The 20,657-nt window shown below is 40.4% G+C and overlaps 2 protein-coding genes across 6 annotated transcripts in view; one reads left to right on the top strand and one right to left on the bottom strand.

Moving 5' to 3' along the window:
* PEX3 (peroxisomal biogenesis factor 3) overlaps nt 1–13,764 on the top strand; it is a 24,363-nt gene extending 10,599 nt beyond the window's left edge. The window contains exons 4-12 of one of the 4 annotated variants that reach the window (XM_054194085.1): nt 1,471–1,514; nt 2,770–2,894; nt 4,236–4,302; nt 4,401–4,455; nt 4,752–4,908; nt 5,731–5,801; nt 6,637–6,759; nt 7,936–8,032; nt 8,432–9,214. In XM_054194085.1, the coding sequence (XP_054050060.1) occupies nt 1,471–1,514; nt 2,770–2,894; nt 4,236–4,302; nt 4,401–4,455; nt 4,752–4,908; nt 5,731–5,801; nt 6,637–6,759; nt 7,936–8,032; nt 8,432–8,515 (823 nt within the window). In that variant the 3' untranslated portion in view covers nt 8,516–9,214. Of the gene's footprint in view, nt 1–1,470; nt 1,515–2,769; nt 2,895–4,235; nt 4,303–4,400; nt 4,456–4,751; nt 4,909–5,730; nt 5,802–6,636; nt 6,760–7,935; nt 8,033–8,431; nt 9,215–13,465 lie in introns of those variants that run through there. The other 3 variants (XM_054194086.1, XM_054194087.1, XM_054194088.1) reach the window with 3 other exon arrangements.
* FUCA2 (alpha-L-fucosidase 2) lies at nt 9,718–20,657 on the bottom strand. Of its 2 annotated transcripts, none has more exons than XM_054194083.1 (7): nt 20,442–20,657; nt 17,274–17,461; nt 15,231–15,570; nt 14,426–14,636; nt 12,827–13,017; nt 11,496–11,604; nt 9,718–10,030 (listed from the first exon to the last, which is right to left on the bottom strand). In XM_054194083.1, the coding sequence occupies exons 1-7, from the start codon at nt 20,654–20,656 to the stop codon at nt 9,890–9,892; spliced, it is 1,395 nt and encodes a 464-aa protein (XP_054050058.1). In that variant the 5' UTR covers nt 20,657; the 3' UTR covers nt 9,718–9,889. The 2 variants fall into 2 exon arrangements, with proteins under 2 accessions (XP_054050058.1, XP_054050059.1); XM_054194084.1 differs by lacking the exon at nt 20,442–20,657 and adding an exon at nt 20,062–20,418.

The raw sequence follows: 20,657 nt of genomic DNA, 5'->3' as shown, positions 1-20,657 counted from the left end.
CTCTAGAAAATGTTTTGACATAACAGGTGCAAATGTAGTTGGCTGATGTTGATGTATTGGCTTCTCTTTCTCTCTTCAGTTGGCATGGAAAACTTACCACTCGTAAATAACAAACGTGGTTTTGAGTCCTGTTACGTGTTTTATCTATAGAAATATCACTGTGATTTTTTTTTAACAGTCTTTCCTTTGTTTGCTTTAGAATAGCTTTTTAAAACTGTTGATTTAGCTTGCAAAAAGAGAAGTGTGTAAACTGTTTTTTTTATGTGCCATGGATCCTTGTGTCTCTTCCAGCTATCCTTTCTTTAGTCTATCTCTTTATTTTTGGAGTTGTAGACTTAATAGTTCATTTGTGGTATTTCATAGCGGCCAGCTAAAAATTCATTGTTTATATAAGTGATATAATGGTCAAACTAATGCCAAGGTGCATGTGTTTGTTCCAGACAGATCAAAACATTCCTCAATGTTAAGTTGTGCCTATAAAGAGAAATGATTTCTAGTGAGAAGTGTAGTATTTTTTATAAAATAGGTTGTTGTAAAGTCTAAGCATAGGTTAATCTGAACTATCTGCCCTAAATATTTAAGTGTTAATTCTGATCCTAAGAAATTACCAAATGTTTCTCTAAGTGACTTTCATAAATTATTTCTTTCACAGTAGAGATACAGTAGCCATTCTTTACAGACAGTGAGTGCATAACAGGCGAGAATGGCTGATGAAAGTTTTTGGATGGCTAGCTTTCTCTTATCGGTGCCACTGCTGCTATATTGCTAACATCACCTGTGGGCAGCAGTTATAAACATGCAGTGTACCTTAGGCTGTTCAGGTGTATCTATGCAATCTACAGTTTTGCTCTTTTGACCGGAGAATATATAAGATTTTAGGAATTGTTTAGGTCAAAAAAGCAAACATGCCTCAACAGAAGAAGGAAGACCACCTTGCATTTGTGTGTGGATGATGCAAGACGACTACTCCACAGACAGTCATGATCTCTTTGGTTTTTGGTGACCACATTTGAACTTTAAAGCCATGTCAGGCAATGATAGTCTTTCAAGAAAGTAGGATATAGAAATTCTGATCCTCTGCTGCTTGTGGATACAGGAAGCCCTACTCAACTGGGCTCTATATTAAATATATAAAGGAGCAAGGCCCCAGAAAAGACTTTGTATCATCAGTGGGCTTTTTCTGACTGCTTAGTGTAGTAACTCAAAATTGATAATAGAAGTGTATAATTGACATGACTAAATACTACACTTATACATTAAAGTTTGAATATCTTATCTGTGATTTCATAGCATGTTGTTTATATACTGCTTTCTTGGACGAGGCAAATCAATGTAGACATGCATCCAATCTGAATATTACATAGTAGTTAAATGAGCTCACCCTACAGCACTGTTTCATTTAACATATTTATTAATTTCTAAGGAAAATATACATTTTAATGTTTAATATTTCCATTTATTTTTCTACAGGCCAGCAAACAAGTTAGAAATATGGGAGGATTTAAAGATAATAAGTAAGTGGAAACGAAAGATTCCATCTGTATAATATTTGGCATAAATTTTAAATGTCTTTCACACCCTTTAAAATGCACACTTTACACTGGCTTGTTGTTTCAGCAGATATGAAGATAGTATAACACACTACATGGAAAACCTCTACCCTGCCCCGGCCCGCCCCCCCCCCCCCCCCCCCCCCCCCCGCAAAAAAACTCCTCATGAAGGGATGTTTCATAGCCCTGAGGGAAGTTGGGAGCTCAGAGGCGAAGCTGAAAAATTCTATTGGCCTTCATGGTATCCTGCTCCAGAAAACTTTGTGAGAACTTTCTGTGCCATCACAGAAAAATCAGACCAGTTTTTCAGAAGATTCTGTGCTGAACCTAACAGAAGGCGTCAGTCAGAACTGTAGGCCAGCCCTGACGTGGCCAGCAACTTCCCCTTTTCCAGCCTGTTTGAGATAGCCACCACAGCCGTGGCTATGAGCCCTTTGGTTCATCTTTACTTATTGGCTGGTGGAAGCAGTGGAAAGGAAGGAAGAACAGTGAAGTCAGATAATTATGTAGTGAAATACTATTGAGCTTTTTTTTTTTTTACTGCTTTTGATTCCGTGGTACCATTTGTTATCCCTACCACCTCCCTGGTTTTGTCTTTCCTTCCTTTTAGTTTTGTTTCTCCTTTTCACCGCACCTTTACAGATCCTGCTTTTGATCCGGCTCCTTTCTTCCCATGTCCTTGATACTCAGCAGTCATCCATGTTTTTTCATGTCACTTCTTCCACACGTCCTCTGTTGCCTAGTGGCTGGTAGCTGATGCTCATTTTGATTTTCTTTCTTTAGTTATTAGCTGCTCCTGCCTTAGGTAACTTTTTTCCCAAGCTGCTGTTACGCCTTCTGTGTCTTAATTGCATGACGAGGGCTGACGTACTGTGTGTATTTCCTGGTCTAATGAAGAAAGATGATTTGTCAGTACATCCATTTTCCTTCTGGAGCAACTTGTATAACTTTTATTTTTTTCCAAAAATAACTTGTGTAATGTGCAAAATTATATCAATATAGGACCTTAAATGGGACACTTTAGGTGTAGCTGCAGCAGATATTAGACTCACGACCATCTTGGGCATGTGTTGTGAAAACATGGGTTATGACAACCAGTGAGAGAAATGTGACTGTATTTAAAAATCATGAGCATTTCTTGAGTCTTGGAGAGCACTCTCCCTCCTTGACTCACCCTTATTTCTTTGACTTTGAAATTATTTTGTTGTCTCTTCTCAAGGTTTCACAAGAAGCATTGTAGCTGTATATAGTACCTGTATGCTAGTAGTTCTTTTGCGAGTCCAGTTAAACATTATTGGCGGTTACATCTACCTAGATAATGCTGCACTCTGCAAAAACGGCACAGTAAGTTTCTTGGTTTGTTTCAAAGGTTAAACTTCCACTTTCTTGGAAATGACAGGATTATTTAGTGAGAGATAAAAAGAGCATACTTAGGAGTGTGAGAATGAAAGCAAGAGCTCTTACAAGAGTGGGAGATGTGGATGCATTACTGGAAGTAAGGCACATTGATGTGTTTTAATAGCCTCTAAATGTGGATGATTTGGGAATGCTCCTTGCTTAACAAAATACTAGCAATATAGAAGAATACCTTTTCTCTGCATTCGTATTGCTTCATATCTAAACACCAACATAAAATAATTTCTTTGCTTTCATTAATTTTTTGTCAAACAGTAACACTGGGTGAATGATCCAAGATACATCTGCAGATGTGTATAAATGCTTGGGTCATCCTAGCACATACATTAATTCCCCCAGTTAAATTTTCACAGGATTAAAGAAGGAAAATGTTGTCTTTGAAATCTGGACTATTTTGTTTAACTCCAAAAGCCCATCTACCTTAAATGTCTGTTGGTGGGGCCAAGCAAGGTAGAAAACTTGGTTTTGGTTTATATAGTGTGTCTTATCGCTGCTCAATAAAAATAGCTCAATTGCACAGGAAGCAAGTACCTGTTGTACAGAGTAAGATCTGCAAATTGTTGGATGGCTCATCTAAAAATAATGGATACAAACTTTGGTTCTGTGATAGCTCCTGCTCAGGGTCAAGGAACAGCATATCAAGGCAGGTCTGAGAAAAGCTTCCATTAAGGAGGCAGGGGTTGATGGAGGCCATGCTTCACTTTGTAAAACCTGGAAGAGCTTTTTTAAAAAGGGCAAGATGAGCTTGGACTAGAAACAATTTTCCTTTCTGTTGCTTTTACAGTAGAGAAGTGGGTTGACGGGACCAACTCTAAGGCACTCCGCTGGAGCAAACTGGGATCCTGTCTCAGTTCCTGAAAGCTGCTTTTCTGTCAGATTGGCTTTTGTTGGGGTTGAGCATAAATACCCTATTCCACTAGGTTTAATTTTTGGGGTGGTGGAGGGTCTAGTTTCACCTGCAGTGCAGTTTTTTAAAAGGCTTCCCTATATATGAATGAAAAGTGGTGAACTTTTCTGCACCACTGAAGATGGGAGAGAGATCTGTATAGTAGGTGAAGAGAATGCCAGCAGACTTATGGGAAGATCCATGGGTTAATGGCAGGAAGAGCGTCAGAAGCTATGGAGTTGTGTGAGAATAGGAGAATCCAGCTGCTGTGGGGTATTATAAACATCAAGGAAATTGGTTGCAACTGGTTTGAAATGATTATTGCATTGCTCTCTGCTGTTGACATGTCACAGAACTGTTGTGTGTTTTCTTTTTCGCCATAGACACCACTAGCTCCCCCTGAAGTTCAGCAGCAATATTTATCAAGTATTCAGCACCTTTTAGGAGATGGTATGGTGTTTATTATGAGCTAACTGTACTTATAAAATTCACTTTTTTCTAGAATTAAGAAAATCAGTAGAATAATTTTGACACTTTCCTCCTTCTAGGACTGACCGAGTTAATAACTATTGTTAAAGCAGCTGTGCATAAAGTTTTTGGAAGGTAAGAGTCTATATTTCTCTATGGTTAGCTTGTATGTTTCTATCGTGATGACTCTTTCCGAAACAATGAGTTTTTTTAGACTCCAAAAGAAAAAGGAGGAGAGGGAAAAAAACAAAAAAAAAAAAAAAAAAGGAAGGCGTACTGGCTTTTTCCAAAACAACTTTTTTATTCTAGCAGGCTGTCTGCCAGTGCAAACCAATGTAGCAGATTGGGATCGTGTTACTTGTATTATCGGTAGGAGGACAAAGCATTATTACTCATTTTGCAATCAACGCTGCAGTCTTTTTCTTTCCCAGTATTTCCCTTAAGCACACCCTATCTCTTCTGGAGCTGGAACAGAAACTTAAAGATATCAGGAAAGCAGTGGAACATAAAGATTCAGATCAGATTGAATCTTACTCTCCCTTATGTCATTATCTGATGCCAGATGAAGAAAACCCCTTGGCTACCCAGGTACTTGTTTCAGTTTCTTTCACTTATCTACCTTTTTCCATTCTGTGTTGTTTGTTTTGGGGAGGAAGGCTGCATAACAGTCCTCTAGTTGTACCATGGCATCTGTATCTTTAAGAAATGGTGATGGCTTGTCCGTCATAACTCAATAAATCAGAAATAAAAAACAAGATTATTGCTTTTAGCCTGTGACACGTGCTGTAACACAGTGCAGCTTAACTCAGCCCTAAGGCAAACTGTGTTACCTTGCACCTGTGTGCCAGCAAACATCATGGACACTCGGAGCATTTTGGCAGATGCACAAGAAGGTGATGGTGCAGACCGTTGTCTTTGGGCTGGAAAATGAACAGGAGTCAAGAGAAAGGTGTATTTCATCTCATTTGTAACATTAATTTCCTCAATTTTCTAAAGGTGTTTGTCACCATCCACACCACAGCTTGGAAAAAACTTATTTTTAACTTGGTGTTAGACTATTATAAAGAAGAAAGTTGGGCTTTACCATGTGGCTACATGCACTTATTCCTTTAACTTAAGCTGATACGCAGGGTTTGTTTCTGCTTTGGAGGTCAGAAGTGGAAAAATACTTTGCTCAATTAGTCTGGTATTTCCTGCTATTAGTTAAAAAAAAAAATCCTACAGTGACCATTTAAAAGGAAAATTAGAACACAAATTATAAAGCATCTGATTTACTATACATCTTCTCTTTTAAATAGATTTGACTTACACATCTTAATTCCATGATACAAAACTCTCTTATTTCTACTCTTATTCTTGTGGTTGCCAATGGATTTCTTAATAAATAGTGTCTGTCTTTACTTTTTCTAGGCCTGTGGACTCACAGAAAGAGACATTGCTACAATTAAATTACTTAATGAAACTAGAGATATGCTAGAAAGGTATAAATATCCTCTCTTCATATTAAGCTCCTCACAACTATTGCGTATGTAAGACCATTACTTTCATATAAAAAGCTGTCAACTTCAGTTTGTGAAATGTGACCGCTCTGCTGCATTATATTTTTATATTCACTGCTTGTAGGCTGGGATTTTCAAAATTTGAGAGCTCTGAAACTCATTTATAAGAAATAATCCTGCCTTAACAAGATGCCCAGGATGTCCTTCCCAGTCAGACCCCCTTATCAGACCTCACCTTTTCTGTAGTTATGCAGGAACAGAGGAGTACTTCTCTTCTGCTAAAGCAGGGTAAATTGAGAGTCATTTTCTTGGATTTACTTGCTTTAATAAAATGAACACCAGTTTTGGCTTATCAGAATTTATTTTTAATGCATGGTTTTGAGCATGGTTGTATGCATCCTTTTACCAGAGAGCTACCCCAGTGAGGCTTCTGTAATAAACATTGACTAGGAGGGAATTGAGCCAAATGCCAAACTATTCTTATAATTTAGCTGCTGGAGATCTGGGGCTTTTTAAGGATGAGCTAAGTCACTTCCGTGTTATTGCTTAGTAAGAAAGAGGAGTGAGGAATGCTTCAGATTCAGCTGGTTTTTTGTAACTGCAGGGTAGAGTGTAGCTTGTTGATTGGTTTGCTGTGGAGTTACGGGGGAGCTGGTCTTTCATGAGGTGGCTGCACTAAGGGCCTTCGTCTGGGTCATACACCTTCCCTTACGGGAGGGACATCTGTTGTGCTCAATACTTGCAGGGTTTTTTCTCGTTTGGAAAAATAAATCCCAGGAATCAAACCACTTAATTTTTATTTATTTTTTTTTTTCAGTCCAGACTTCAGTACAGTTTTGGGCACGTGTTTAAATAGAGGATTCAGTCGACTGCTGGACAATATGGCAGAGTTTTTTAGACCTACTGAACAGGACGTCTCTCAGAATGGCTCTGTAAATAGGTAAGTGTTTTCTTTTGTTGTAGTTCTTGGGTGAATAATGCTTTCCAAAAAAGACTATAGATTTTCCTGCCTCCTTGAAGTTCTCGTGCTGGAAATAATTCTGCTTCTTGCTTTTCAAGAATAAATGCGGTCTCCTCACTTCGGTCAAGTAGACATTGAGGAGTATTGCATATTTCCTCCCACCCAGGAAATTGCTAGAGGTATCTTTGCCGTTACTTGCAGATCTAGAAATAGAAATCAGAAGAGCTATACCTTCCACTTTTAGCCCGAACGCTGTACAAGCATACTGCCTTTCTAGCTCAGGAGGCTTTACCCTGCCAGGGGTGACTACTGAAAGAGGTGCCGCAGTGCCCCCGCTGCGGGGGCGTTGGCAGGCTAGTGTTCCCCTGCAGTTGGCAGATCAGCTCTGTACGCCTCAGACCCTGACCCTCAGTTGCCGTAGTTCCCAACAAAGGTGGGTGTTGCCATGATTCTCCAAATACACGTAGCCGAAGCACCTGCAGAGCTTTAGATTCTTTGCTGGTATGCTGAAAAAAAGATACTAATGTTCTGGATCTTCTGGCTTTTCCTAGAGGGCTGTTTAAAAATAGCTTTTCCTCTGAAGTTAACTTTGGTTTTAAACAGTGCAGCGAGAGTGTTACAAATCCAAAAGCTGAGTTCAAATCCTTGAAATACGCTTTCTAATATATTAAAATTAAAACCTTGAATAATAACTGTTTTTATGTATGTTTAATAACTGATGGCTCTCAGAGAGTAATGTTTTTATTTAAATATATACTATTTACATCACTTAAACTATCCCAAAAGCTAGAGTTTGGCTGTCCGAAGCCTGGTTTAGAGTTTGAAATAGTGTGAGATTGTAGAGTGACACTTCTAGTAACTGTTTACATACACACATGTAAAGACTCCGGCTAAAGCATTATTTCTCTTGCATGAGAAGCAAGGGTGAGACTGTGTGCAATAGGAACAACAACTGAAATTTGCTTTGGTACTTCTCTGTTCAATGAAAGACTTGATAAGGGGGGAAAAAAAGTTCATCTGTGCATTTTAGTTTGCAGTCTTTCAACTCTTACTCTTGAAGTAGTAATTATTTAGAACGGTAATAATCAAGAGTTTAGTGGCTTTACGAATGTCAGAGGCAGATCTAGATCAGTATTTTTTGGGTTTTTTTTCTAGTCTTTCCAGTGTCAGTCTTCCTTTAGCCAAGATAATTCCAATAATAAATGGACAGATCCATTCGGTATGCAGTGAAACACCTAGTCACTTTGTTCAGGTAAGAATCTTGCTTGTTTAATATGCCCCAAGGAAAATTTTGAAATGAATGTTGTATATTTCTTTTTAATAATGTACTTCATTCTGTTTCACTTCATTGGCTTTAAAAAAAAAAAAAAAGTAGAAACAATTGGCATAACTTTTTGTAAACTTGTATCTTTCAAAAATATGCTATTTTTCTAGAATGTCTTCCCTCTGCTAAACTACGCAGAAGCACAAAAATGTCTCTTGAAGCGGTTCTACTTGCAGTTCTGCCCATAAACCTTTCTAAAGCAAGAAATTTGAGTCTCTCTGTGGGAGTGCCAGGAGCTTTTCTCACGATGAATTCTGTACTGCAGCAAAACCAGAATAGTGGTGGACGTGGTCGATTAAGCAAATTTATTCTTTAAATTTCTTTCAGGACCTGTTGATGATGGAACAAGTGAAAGATTTTGCTGCTAATGTTTATGAAGCTTTTAGTACCCCTCAGCAACTAGAGAAATGAACTGCACATTTATAGGAATAGATTGTGTATTTATAACGAATCCCTTGTGACTACTGATGAGACTTGGGTTAATTTTATAATGGTGTAGGAGTGGTAGACCAGCAGAAGGAACATTCTGAAAAAAAAAAAAGTGAGAGTGAGCCCGTATTTGTTCTAATAGAATTCTGTTTCAAACACCCATTAAAAATATTCTTGTTGAAAGAATCATTGTATGTAAAGACTTTTCTATTAAAAAAAGTGGTTAAACTCTTCCATAATTCATTATTTTTATTGCATCTGAAAGGCATCTGGTGGCAGTATTACAGTAAGTTATTTGCCTGGGGTGTATAAGTTTTGGAAAAAAACTAATGATAGTGATCTAAGAATAGCACAGAGTAGCAGAATGAAGTAAGGCTGCTGCGTCTCCTAAATTTTTCTTTTCATAAAGGAAAACTCTTTTTCCTTAACTTTACAAATATTATTCCAAAGAGTCTCATTCTTCAGAAAGTCTTTGCCAACTGATGCGTGTTCCTCTTGAACAAGCTGAGGAGGGGTGCTCTCTCTGTTACTTAATACTAAAGGAATGTGGATTTTTAGAAGTTCTCATTTATGCTGTTCAAACAGCTACACTGTACACATTAACTTGTAAATATTTTATCTTAATTTGTATTAATTTTGAGCCCAATTGTCTGTATTGTAATAAAATATTTTAATGTAAAATTCGTGTGTGTATTAACATTACTAGCAAGAAGGGCAATAATCTCATTTGGCCCATCACTTAAAATCTTGATATACTAAGTTGAATTTATTCTTTCAATTTAGTAATAGTTAACATTACTCTGGAAAAATAAGCCTTTGGTCTTTACACTGAAACAACTAATGCTTTTTGTTGTCATGTACCTCCCCCTCTTTGCAAGGTTCACGCTGTGGGTCTGTCCCTACAAGTGGGACGTGATGAGTTTGGGAATTTTTCAAGTTGGCTGCAGTCCACCCTCTGCTTTAAACGTTGTCTCTCTGCCAAAGCTGAGGATCCCTGGCCACTCCTGACTATTGCTCTTTTTAAAAAAAGTTAGTAATTGAAGTATATGTTTTGTTTAATAGTCTACAGAAGGCACCCTGGTAACTGTAAAAACAATGTCTGTAAACAAGAGTCAGCCTTAACCATGTTCACACTAGTTCAGAGAAACAAATTGTACACGGAGATTCAACTATCAAGTGCTATATTTCACGTTAGAGTCATTCCATTCCATCCTTTAATAACAGCCCACCTTTCATAAAAAAGTGAAATTATTGCTGTTTCTCCATCAAGCAAATACGAGTTAGAAACTAATAACACCCAGAAACTGGGCAAAACATCCACGTTCCCTACTAGCCAAGGCTCCAGCAGTGTATGGCTCAGTTCACGTCAGTCAGTTGCAGAGTCCAGCCCCACTGACATGGCAATTGCTGAGGAGTTAATTGAGGTAGAGCTATTACGATTCCCTTTTCTCCCAGTGCAACCCATTTCAGCAGTTCCTTGTAGCCAACCAGCTTCACCTGAGATAGAAACACACACTATAATTAGAACAGTGCCTTTTCAAAGTGCATGTAATTGCACTGTTGACAAAAGAAATGTTGTTCCATACTACTTTACTATCCTGTTATCCTTAAATGACACTTATTAACCAATTGAATGATAAAACAATTATTAAAAGTAGTAGAAAAATACTTGCAAAGTAGATATGTAAGTAATAAGGCTGGTGATGTTGTGTCTTGAGAAGTGTTTAGGGCTGTAAAAGGTACATAAACACATTTCAGAAGTATTTTGGAAGGCATGTGGGTTTAAGCAGGGATCCAGGTACCACAGTACATAACTTTGTATCGCCTGTTTCCCATGGTGGAACCTGTAGTCTTGAGCGAGCGAGCAATGTTTGTGCAATGAGTGCAGCCAGATATCTCACAGCAAAGCTGACCTGAAGAACCTCTCCACTAAAAACATACAAATAGGTTTTTATGGCACGACACTCGTGCCAGCTGGTAAAAATAGTGGAGCAGCTTCAGGGAGCAGCTGAAGACCAGTCTCTACCCCTGAGGAATGTTATTCTCTTGTGCACATACAGTCCAGATGCCTCCATAAAATTCAAGATGCATCTATATAATTTCAGAAATGACCCTGTCTTCCTTATCACAGAGCCGTCTTGGCACTGAGATCATTTTCATATGGAACCAGACTAGAAGTGACAGTCCACAAACACATGTAATGTGTTTCAGCAGCCTGAGGACATCCAATGCATGAGACCAGGACTAGCTAAGCCAAAGTGAATCCTCACCTTAAACGCACAGTATGGATGTCAAGTCCTGAGCAGCAGCTGTTCTGCTCTATAAATCTGCTTCCACTGGGTTACGCTACTTACTTACTAGTGTAGCTGTGGTATCAGTGTCCTCAACTTCTGACCACTGCTTGCTCTAAAACACACACCTAGGGTCACACTGACTTACTTTTTAGCATACCTGGGCAACGACAACCTCTGTGCGTGTCCCCTTTGTGCAAGGCTTTGCCTTGAAACTGCTGCATCGTTATTACAGCAAATACAATATCACCACAGTCATGAGGAGGGATATTTATAAAGAAAGGTCATGCTGAGTTAGAGTCTACGCAGGAAACAGGAGGGGCGGCAGGGTTTTTTTTCCTGCTGCTTGGCCTCTTTTTATGATCCTTAGTTTGTAAGCTAAAACATATCCCAGCAACAATTCAGTCTAACTTTGCTGGAGAGGAAACATCCCACTGAGAGGACTGTGACAAGGAGGTCCCAGAATGAAAACAAACATTTTGCTGGGTCTCTTCCAATGTCCTAAGAGCTATGCATTCCCAAAGATGCCAGAAACTAAAATAAACACTGATGGAACATGACAAATCCTTGAGGTGTTTTCCTTCAGCGAATGTTCGTTTCTTGCACTGTGTTTCACTGATCTAAAGGGGGTGGGGGGAGTGGGAACGTGGCGGGGGAGGAGGGTCTTTTACCTGTGTTTCTCCAAGCTTAGCCTGTGGCTCACCAAGTTCCAGCGTCCCAGAGACTGGCCAGTTAAGGAAGATAGCATTGACTTTGCCTTCTTTAGGGCTGAAAGTGTACCTGGTTGGAAACAGGAAATGCATGTCAGTTCTTCCTTGGAAATTTTTTCTGAAGCAATACCTAGAGTGCTTTCAAGACTGGAAAAACAGATTTGACAAGTCAGCATTAGTTACATTTTCACACACGTAACCATCTTTTCAGATGGTTTACACCCTTCAATAAAGTACTGTTCCTTGAATACATGTTCCAAAAAACTAGAGGTAGTAGAGACTATTAAAGAACTGAATTTAGAGGTAAACATCTGTAGTAACTTTAGCAAGCATGTAATAGCTCACCGCTGTTCAGCCATCTAGGAAAAAAATACTTGCAGGACACTGGGAATCATTAACAGATAATTGTGGGTTAGACACAAACATACAGACATTCCACTAAAAAAAATTTAACGGCAGTATGTGCGACAACAAAGATTCCACCTTGCATAGCTATTTTTTTTTTAAAAATTGAATTTCAGCAGACATTTATCTACAGCATGTCCTTGGAAATCTTGTGGCATACACCTGAAAAATTCCTTCCTCTTTCCTTCATTTAGCTACAATTTTTTACTGCTCTTGGAAGTGGTTTTACTAAACAGTCAACAGATCAGCATTTCAAGGCTAAAGCCAGATACCCAAATCTTACTGGGAACAGAAGTAAAAAGAGGCAGAGAAGAGGGTCAAGACCAAAATCCTGATGGATCAGTGAGGGGTTACAGCAGCTGTGAGGAACAAAAGCAGAGGAGAGTCCGTCTCTGGAATTCTGGCTTAATTTAGTGACCATACAATTGCTCTTCCCTTGCGTTACTACCTTAAGAAGAAACGCAGAATATGCTAAACTGATACCTATTTTCTTTCTCTCCCCTCTTTCTCTCTGAACAGTGACACCAAGTATTCCTTTGTACAGATACAGACTCCATAGCAGTTTTATATTTCTAGATTTATATATTTTTCTTAATAGTTTCTGTAGCCAGCTACACTAAGAAGCACAAGATCACTAAGGAAATGCTGGCAACCTTCCCTTCAGCGTCAGCATCATCCCAAAACTACGGTCTCTGACATCCATTCTCTACCTACAGTTTTATACACACTTTTATGTGCAGTTACTTAAACTGATAAAAGGGTTAATTTCTTCACAGCACAGAAACTAAGCTGGTGATTGCCGTAGCATCAAGTCATTAAGAATTTCAAAAATTCACATACACTGCTGCTACTGCTTTAGGCAGCCTACACAGATTGAGCAGCCTTACCACACTTCTGGTGTGACCGTGTCGTTCTGTGCTTTCCATGGTTTCGTTCCATAGATGGCTTCTCCGTTGACTTTCAGCCAGGCACCCATCTGCCTCAGGCGTTCCTCAAATATAACAGCGATGCGACCATCGTGAGTGGGCCCGATATTCATCAAGAGATTTCCTCCACAAGACACTGTTTCTACAAGTTGCTGAAATGTTTTTAAACACATACACAGAACATATGGTTAGGGCTAATGAAATCATATATTTGAAGTTATTTCTAACGCCAGGCACACTGCTTCAGAACGATGAACTGAACGAATTCTGTTATTGCTGCACAGTTAGATTTTGGGGGTATTCCCAAGAGTCAATGCTAAATTTAAGCTTCCATAAAACAAAGCTCTGCTGTCAAATTTTTACGGCAAAAACCAGCCCAAAATACATTTTTGCACCAATATGTCTGACACTAGAATCAGATGCTACAACTTTCTAACATTTCAACTTCTGCAGGAATTTCATGAGGGTTTTACTGATAGAACAGATAGGTGATTTCTCTACACAAGAGGAGAATAAGGCTAATAGATGCCACTTCATTTTTATTGAAGCTGAGAGAAACAACTTCCTCCTCCTTCCTCTGATGCTCTCCCTATTTTACAGAGAAAGCTGTAAAACATGAGGAAGCCTTCTACAGGGTCCCTTAATATTTGTGTTCACATCCACACTGCCCTCCAGAGATCACGGACTGAGATGCACAAGTCTGAGGAACAGACAGCTGGAGACAGGCTACTGAGTGAATTTAAACCTTTTGCCCCTGCAAAGAGGTTACTTCAATTTGAAATTATCTTTTGCAAGGACAGTACTAACCACTAAGCAACAATAAGCAACTAACAACTAAGTACTAAGCAACAATAACTCACTAGCTGAATTTTGCTATTAAATGCATTTATCTGAAAGATCGATCAGTCTTCCTTTCATTCAGTTTTCCTAAAAAAAAAGATTTGAAGATTAATACCTTAGACTAGCAAAGGGAGTCAATATTCTATTAATACTGTCTGTCTGCATCTGCTAGTGTTTATCTGTATATCTGTAATAAGCGTGTTGTGTTTTATTTTCTCTAAATGAAGTGGGATGAAAGGAAAGCTTCTCGCTACAAGGTAAAAAGACAATTAAGACTTATAAACTGTTTCTAGGTAGAAGGGGGAAAAGATATAGCCTTCAGTCAGGAGTTCCTACACAGGAACTGTGAAACTGCTTCTCATCAATTTGGAGGTGCAATTACTAGAAAAACTTAGCAGAAAAGGTAATTATGAGTCTATCCAGATCAATATTTGGCCAGTTACTCACTGGGGAAACAGCTTCTAAAGAAACTGACTGCATTTTTACTAGGTAATTTTTCTCTTAATCATTTCTATAAAATTAGTAAGAACTACATGGATACTCCATTCTGCCGCTGTAAGGCTCTAAACAAACAAAATGCTTTATTATTTCATCAATTCATTAATCAATTAAAATAATATTTTTATTAAAATAGGTACATAATTGAAATGTTATATAGCATAATATAATAATCAGGAGGGAGAATCAGAAGCTGCAGGCAACTCCTTTGTCCCACTGTACCTTCACCAAGTCCTCAATTGTGAGGTAATCGTCAAGCTGTGCGTTCCTCCTGTACCCCCACGACTTCTTGTCAATAGTCATACAGTTCTCCCACTTGTGAGGCAGGAGGTGTCCGGGGTTATACCGGTCACTGCACGTGTAGAAGCCGCCATGCGTACAGATGCTGCCAACTCCCCAGCGGTCATTGGTCACAACTGTGTCCCGGACTGGACTAGAAACAGAGAAATTTTAAGATTTTTATTCTAAAAAACACAGTCACAGCCAGCGGAAGCCCTTCCCACACACATCCCTCCCAGAAAATAATATTTGGGATGACTTCAGAACTCTTAATTTATTACAATTGGATTAAGTGCAATTTCAGAAATCCTGTTCTCAGCATTTCTTAGGGAAACATGCTGCAGCCTTTCACAGGAGGCCTGCCAGAAAGCAGCCTGCACTTCATATCCACTGCCAGATGTTCAATCTGCAATGACAACAACACACTCATATTCTCAAATTATCCTGCTATCCTGTTTGTCTGTGCAGCAGACAATACTTAGGGAAGAAGATAATCGGGTAGAATAGCCAATACCATCTTAATTGATTAACTTGCAAATGTGGTTAAAAAAAGTATGAAACAAGTCTTTTTTCTAAAGCAAGCTTTGATAGTTTTAGGGAAGACCTGGATCCTGTATCTCAGGAAAATAATACTTAGTTAAGTCCTCGTAAGTAGGTGTAACAGGTTCAACAAAACATACAGAAAACGAGACAAAGTAGACACAGAGCACGATTTCAGATAAGGAGGTAAACCAGCATCATTATGTACCTGTCATTATACAGCCAAGCCAAGAAACCGGTGCTGTTCCAGTAAGTATCTGGCGCATTTCCATCCCCATCAGACCAAATTATTTCTGGTTGGTACTTGGTCACAAGTTCATAGAGTTCTGGTAATGACTTACTGGTTGGAAACTTTCTTGTCTTAAAGACATTGGTGGCATCCTCGAGGAAGAGAGGATTAAACCACTCGAACAGGGAGTGATATAACCCAAAATGCAAGTCAGTCCTGTTTCTAACAGATGTTGCTAGTTCAGCCACAAGATCTCGTTTTGGTCCCACATCAACAGCATTCCAGTTCCAAGAATATTTAGACCCCCACAGAGTAAAGCCTAGAAAGAGAAAAATCAAAGGATAAGAAAGGGAAGCAGAGGAGAGGAACTTATAGTTCCTCCTTCTGGAAAGTAGTCTGCAAGTATGTTGCAAAAAGCAGATATAAAATAATAAAAATCATATACGTAATAATATTGTTATCATGGTATAAAGTATGCCTATAATCTGTTTGTGCATGATAGTAGTCATATCTGGCATGATGTTCTGATGTTATGTTTATGTGTTTTTTTTTATTCAGACACATGCATTTTTTTATATATATATATATATATATATATAAAAAAAAACATTCAATTCTCCAGTTCTGTACTGCTTAGGATAATTACTCCTTCTCCTTAATTATTCACGCCATTCGTATGTCCCAGTTAAATTAACCAAAAATACAGCAACTTTTGAGGCATCTACATTTCCACTGAACGTATCAAATGTGAACTGTGAATACACATTCAACAATTGGAAGATAAAATGCTTTCTCAGTTGCGGAATACACAAGCTACCATTTGCATCCAAAGACTACTCTCCTTCCTTTCTGTTTAGATCTTATGCAAATGTTCACTTTTCATTTGTCCTGACATTTATAACAGCTCAATAAACTACTCGGTACACATATATAAGCAGAGTGCAAAAACTCCTAAAACAGCTTTTAAAATATCGGCATTAAATATCAGGAGGGATTTAACATTTCAGACGTTCAGCAATCCAGCACAAGCACTTAGAAGTACTACTGCACTCCAGACTTAGACCACTCTCACCTTCAAACTGCTTCATACTCATTCCCTAATAAATTTTGCAATCTTTTTGTGAACTGGATACATGTAACTGTATCAACTAGACAAACAAGCTAAAAATTCGTGCCCAAGGCAGGGTACGGGACAGACTAAATGAACCATGGTTCTTTTGAAGTCACTAGGAATTACACCATGGGCATCATCAAGATCAAGATTTTATGTGTGTCAGAGCTGAGATTAATATTCTCAAGTTACGAGTTGCCAGTCTTGAACTCACATCTCCCCAAAGACCAACAACATTCTCTAGGTGTACTGTCATAATGCATCTTAGTATTTTGTACTTTATTTGCTACCATATTTCCTTCCAATCACTTTCTTTTTCTTTACTTTTCCCTACAAAGCATTTTATAATTACAGTGCCAAAAATCAATCATGCCTGTGAAGTTTCAGACCTTGTTTGAGGTTTTGGCTTCTATGCACTGCATCAGGAAAAGTTACACCCTATGTACATTTCTAACTCTGAAACTGACTCCTGGAACATCCTCCTAAATTCCTTGGAGAAACCTACAGAGTGCGTTAACTGCCTATACACAGCAACTCTCCATATGTTAAACAGTGCAGAATTCACTTTTGTGGTTCCTTGAGCGATAAATTACACGACAATAAAAAATAAACTATGGTTACTGTAGGAAGCTCAGCTGCCCCCACCACTTCAGGCTGTCTTACCTACAGCAACAGAACAATGGCACAATCTATTTTTCCTCCTATGCAAGCTTCATGGCCATAGGTTTTGTGTAAGAGTCAGGAAAACGCAAGCACATTTCTTGGGTGGTTTGTTTCCTCTTTTGTTGGGTTGGGGCAGATAAGGCTGCCTGGCTTTCTCTACCACTCTTAGCAGGCAGGAAAGTCACCTGGATTTTTCTTCTGTTGACAGAAATGCAACAGTTACTAACATTCACAAATCTTCCACTTACCTTCATGATGTTTTGAAGTTAAGACAACATATTTTGCCCCTGAAGCCTTCAGAATATCTGCCCACTGGTTGGGATCAAAGAATTCTGCTGTAAACAGTGGCCCAAAATCTTCATAACTGAACCCAGGTGGGTAATTTGCCTCCATAAATTTCACATAGGGCGCTCTCTTTTCCTTCTGCCAGTACCACCTACAAAATATACAGCAAAACATGTCTGCTGATGTATTTTTAGACAAGAAGAATTGAAATCATCAGCTCCTATTTGTTTTCACACTGAGAGGCACAGGCACTGGAGGTACGTAACACTGTCAATAAGACAGAACTGCTTCAGAATAGTATTAATTATCAAATATTTCCATTTCTCTGTCCTCTTTCCCCACGCTCTACATCTTTCAAGCACTCCATTTTGGAAAGGTCCCAGGATTTCATTTCAAGCAATGTCACAAGGCAGCTACACTTTGAGAATGGAAAAATGCCAGTCTTGTTTAGTACCCAAATCCTGAAACCGTACTAGAGAGCACAGGTAGACAGACCGTCCATGCAAGCGGCTCAGCTGGCACGAGGAATGCACTTTTTATGGACTCATCCTCCTCAAGTGTCACACATCAGCCATCGGCGTCTCTGCCCTGTCCCTATGTTGCAACTCCTGCAACCCACAAACATGTGGGCCAGCGGCTTTACCTCTCTGCTGGTCCAGAGTCCTCTATGCCAAACGCAGCTGGGTGACCTGATGTGTAAGTGGATGCCAGTGGTCCCAGAGCAGGAGAGAGCTGTGGCTGCAGCCGCTGCGCACCTGAAGCTTTGAAGCAAAGGCATCCCACAACAACCTGCCTCTGCAAGAACCCCACACACTTACAAATGCACCTCCATCACAGGCTCTAGCATGCAGGCACACATCTACCTACATACCAGCGCACACAGATTTAGGAACTAGAAGGAAAAATAAGCTGAGGATCATTTTTTTCATCCCATCTAGCAAAGACAGGGATGGTTTCTATCCTGTGCTTCCCCATGACACTGACCAGTACTGTCACTATTCCAACTGGCCTAGTCTGCTCTGTGATCTGAATGAAGCTGGTCTCACACTCTCGTCATGTGCAGAGGTCCCAAATCACCAATAGGGCACTATTTATTTTCAACCTGCTCCCCCCTTCCCCTACCTAGCAATGAAATAGGAGCTCCAGAAACAGCACACAACAGTCCTTACTGCATGAACATGCTGGCGACCTTCTAACAACAACGTACATTGTACCTGCTGATAGTTACAGGAAAAGGATCAGAAACCATTCACCTTTCTATGAATGAAGGCAAGCAGCAAAAATCCTGTTGGCAAATTTAGACACAAATGAAAACAAAGTGAAAGTGAAGGAATAAAACAGGCCAGAATCTGAATGTTTGAAATGTGTTTCTCTCCCCTGTCCTGAGCTGGACTTTGACCTCTGTTCCTTAAGATCACAGTAAGCTATGGATACTGTTGCAACTTTCCCAAACAGACTTCAGCGTAAACAAACATGATTTCTGGCAGCCAACAGGGAAAAAATCTAGAAGAAAGAGGCTGACAAAGCCTTCCTCATTGAAAGAACCTGGGAAAAAAACCCAACAACTGATTTTAAAGTATGTAATGGCATAACAAAACAGGTAACATCCTTGCTTCTCTCCCTTTGTCACATGGTTTGCTAACATGAGCACTTCTACTCTGACATGATTAGAGTGTAGAAACATCCTGACCAAGGTTGTGCAGCTCTGAGGGAAGGAGGACAGGCTGGGTGATATCAGAGTTTATGACCTTCCATTTGAAGCTGCTAACGCAGGATCTCAATCAGCTGACTGCACATGCTGCCACATACGCCTAAGGATGGGAGGCTACAGGAATATAAGAAAACAACTTCATGAACTACATTAGGGTGTTTTGGAGTCTTTTTAGAACAACAACAACAAAGAAACGCTTGATCCTGAATCTGTGCACCACTATCAGCGCACAGCTCTCAGAGTAAAGCTTGAAACCAAAGCTAGCTTCCTCTCCACCCTCCACGGGAAGGCAATTTATTAATAAACATTAAAAAAACTGATTAAACCCTTGAACATAACTCTGAAAAGAACAGACTAAATATTGTCAGAAAACGGTGGTTTGTTTATATCAATGTTGGTTTCCATTAAAAACATTGCATTTAAGGTTTAGAATAGCCATGCTACAGAGCTGCTCTTATCTTCATATTGTAAATGACAATGTGACTCCCTTGAAGTCATACAGGAAGAATTTGGTAGAGCATGGAAAGAAGACAGCAAAAAAAAAACGCTTACAGCCAAAGGGCCTGAACCAGTGAACACTCACAAACCAAAGGTTTTATTCAGCCTTTGAATTAAAATTATTTGAAGGATCAAAGCTTTAGGTTCTTTTAAGCAGAAAGTACTCTTTAATAAAAATACTAAGAAGAAAACCATCAACAGCACAAAATGTGCACAAGAAAAGTGCAGGCAGTTTGCCGAGCAAAGGCAGAGATGGAGGGAGCGATGGACTCCTGTGTTCCTTACAGACAGTACCGCAGCGCTCCGGCAAGAGCTGCTCAAGGCTTCTCCATCTGTCCTCACAGGGCCTGGGGAGCACCCCTTCATCCATCCCTTCATCCTGGCTCCCGAGAGGCCTCCCTCTGCCACTCAACCAACCGCCTCCTTCACCAGCGCTGTGGAAAGCACATCTTTCAGCACTGCGAGCTCTCTGCTCAGCTTGGTTCACCTTAGCCAAGGTATTCAAGGGTTTTAGGGCTGGGCAGGCAGATGGTCAGACGTACCAGAAGCACATCAACCTCTGCTTCCTTCGTAAATGGCATCATAAAGTCCATGGTCTCCCTGTCCGGCCTCAGGTGGGATAACGCCTCTCCCCACACGCCTCAGCTCCAGGGTGCGTCTCCAGCAGGGCTTCACACCCAGACACCTCTTTGGGGGGACACCAGGCCCAACCCCGCCTGCCCAAAGAGCTGCTCTCTCCCCCAGATGGCTGGTATCGCCCATCCGCAGCAGCCGTCTCGCTCCCACCCTCCCAGCTGCCCCACGGCAGCCGCGACCGGGGCCTGAGGGGGCTGCGGGGCCAGGCCGGGCCGAGCCGGGCAGGGCAGGTCGCAGCGGCCGGCGAGGGCGGAGGCCAGGGCCGGGGCCAGGCCGCGGAGCTCACCAGAACCACTCGCTGCCGAAGCTGGGCACCGAGAACACGCCCCAGTGGATGAAGACGCCAAACTTCGCCTCGTCAAACCAGGCGGGCAGCGGCCGGGCGTCCAGCGAGCCCCAGGTGGGCTCGTAGCGGGGCTGCCCCCCGCCGCCGCCCGCCGACAGCAGCCCGGGCAGCCCCAGCAACAGCAAGACCGCGGCGCGGCCGGGCGGACCCGACATG

This window comes from Rissa tridactyla, chromosome 3, assembly GCF_028500815.1.
Source record: "Rissa tridactyla isolate bRisTri1 chromosome 3, bRisTri1.patW.cur.20221130, whole genome shotgun sequence".
NCBI lineage: Eukaryota > Metazoa > Chordata > Aves > Charadriiformes > Laridae > Rissa > Rissa tridactyla.
Note: the sequence above shows the minus strand (reverse complement) of the source record. Positions and strands in the feature narration are given on the sequence as shown.

Coding starts and splice junctions, on each gene's coding strand:
- FUCA2 (XM_054194083.1), bottom strand. CDS start 20,656: ATGTCGGGTCCGCCCGGCCGCGCCGCGGTCTTGCTGTTGCTGGGGCTG. Junction 17,462..20,441: donor TTCGGCAGCGAGTGGTTCTG/GTGAGCTCCGCG, acceptor TATATTTTGTAG/GTGGTACTGGCAGAAGGAAA. Junction 14,637..15,230: donor GCTTGGCTGTATAATGACAG/GTACATAATGAT, acceptor CTCTGTTTCTAG/TCCAGTCCGGGACACAGTTG.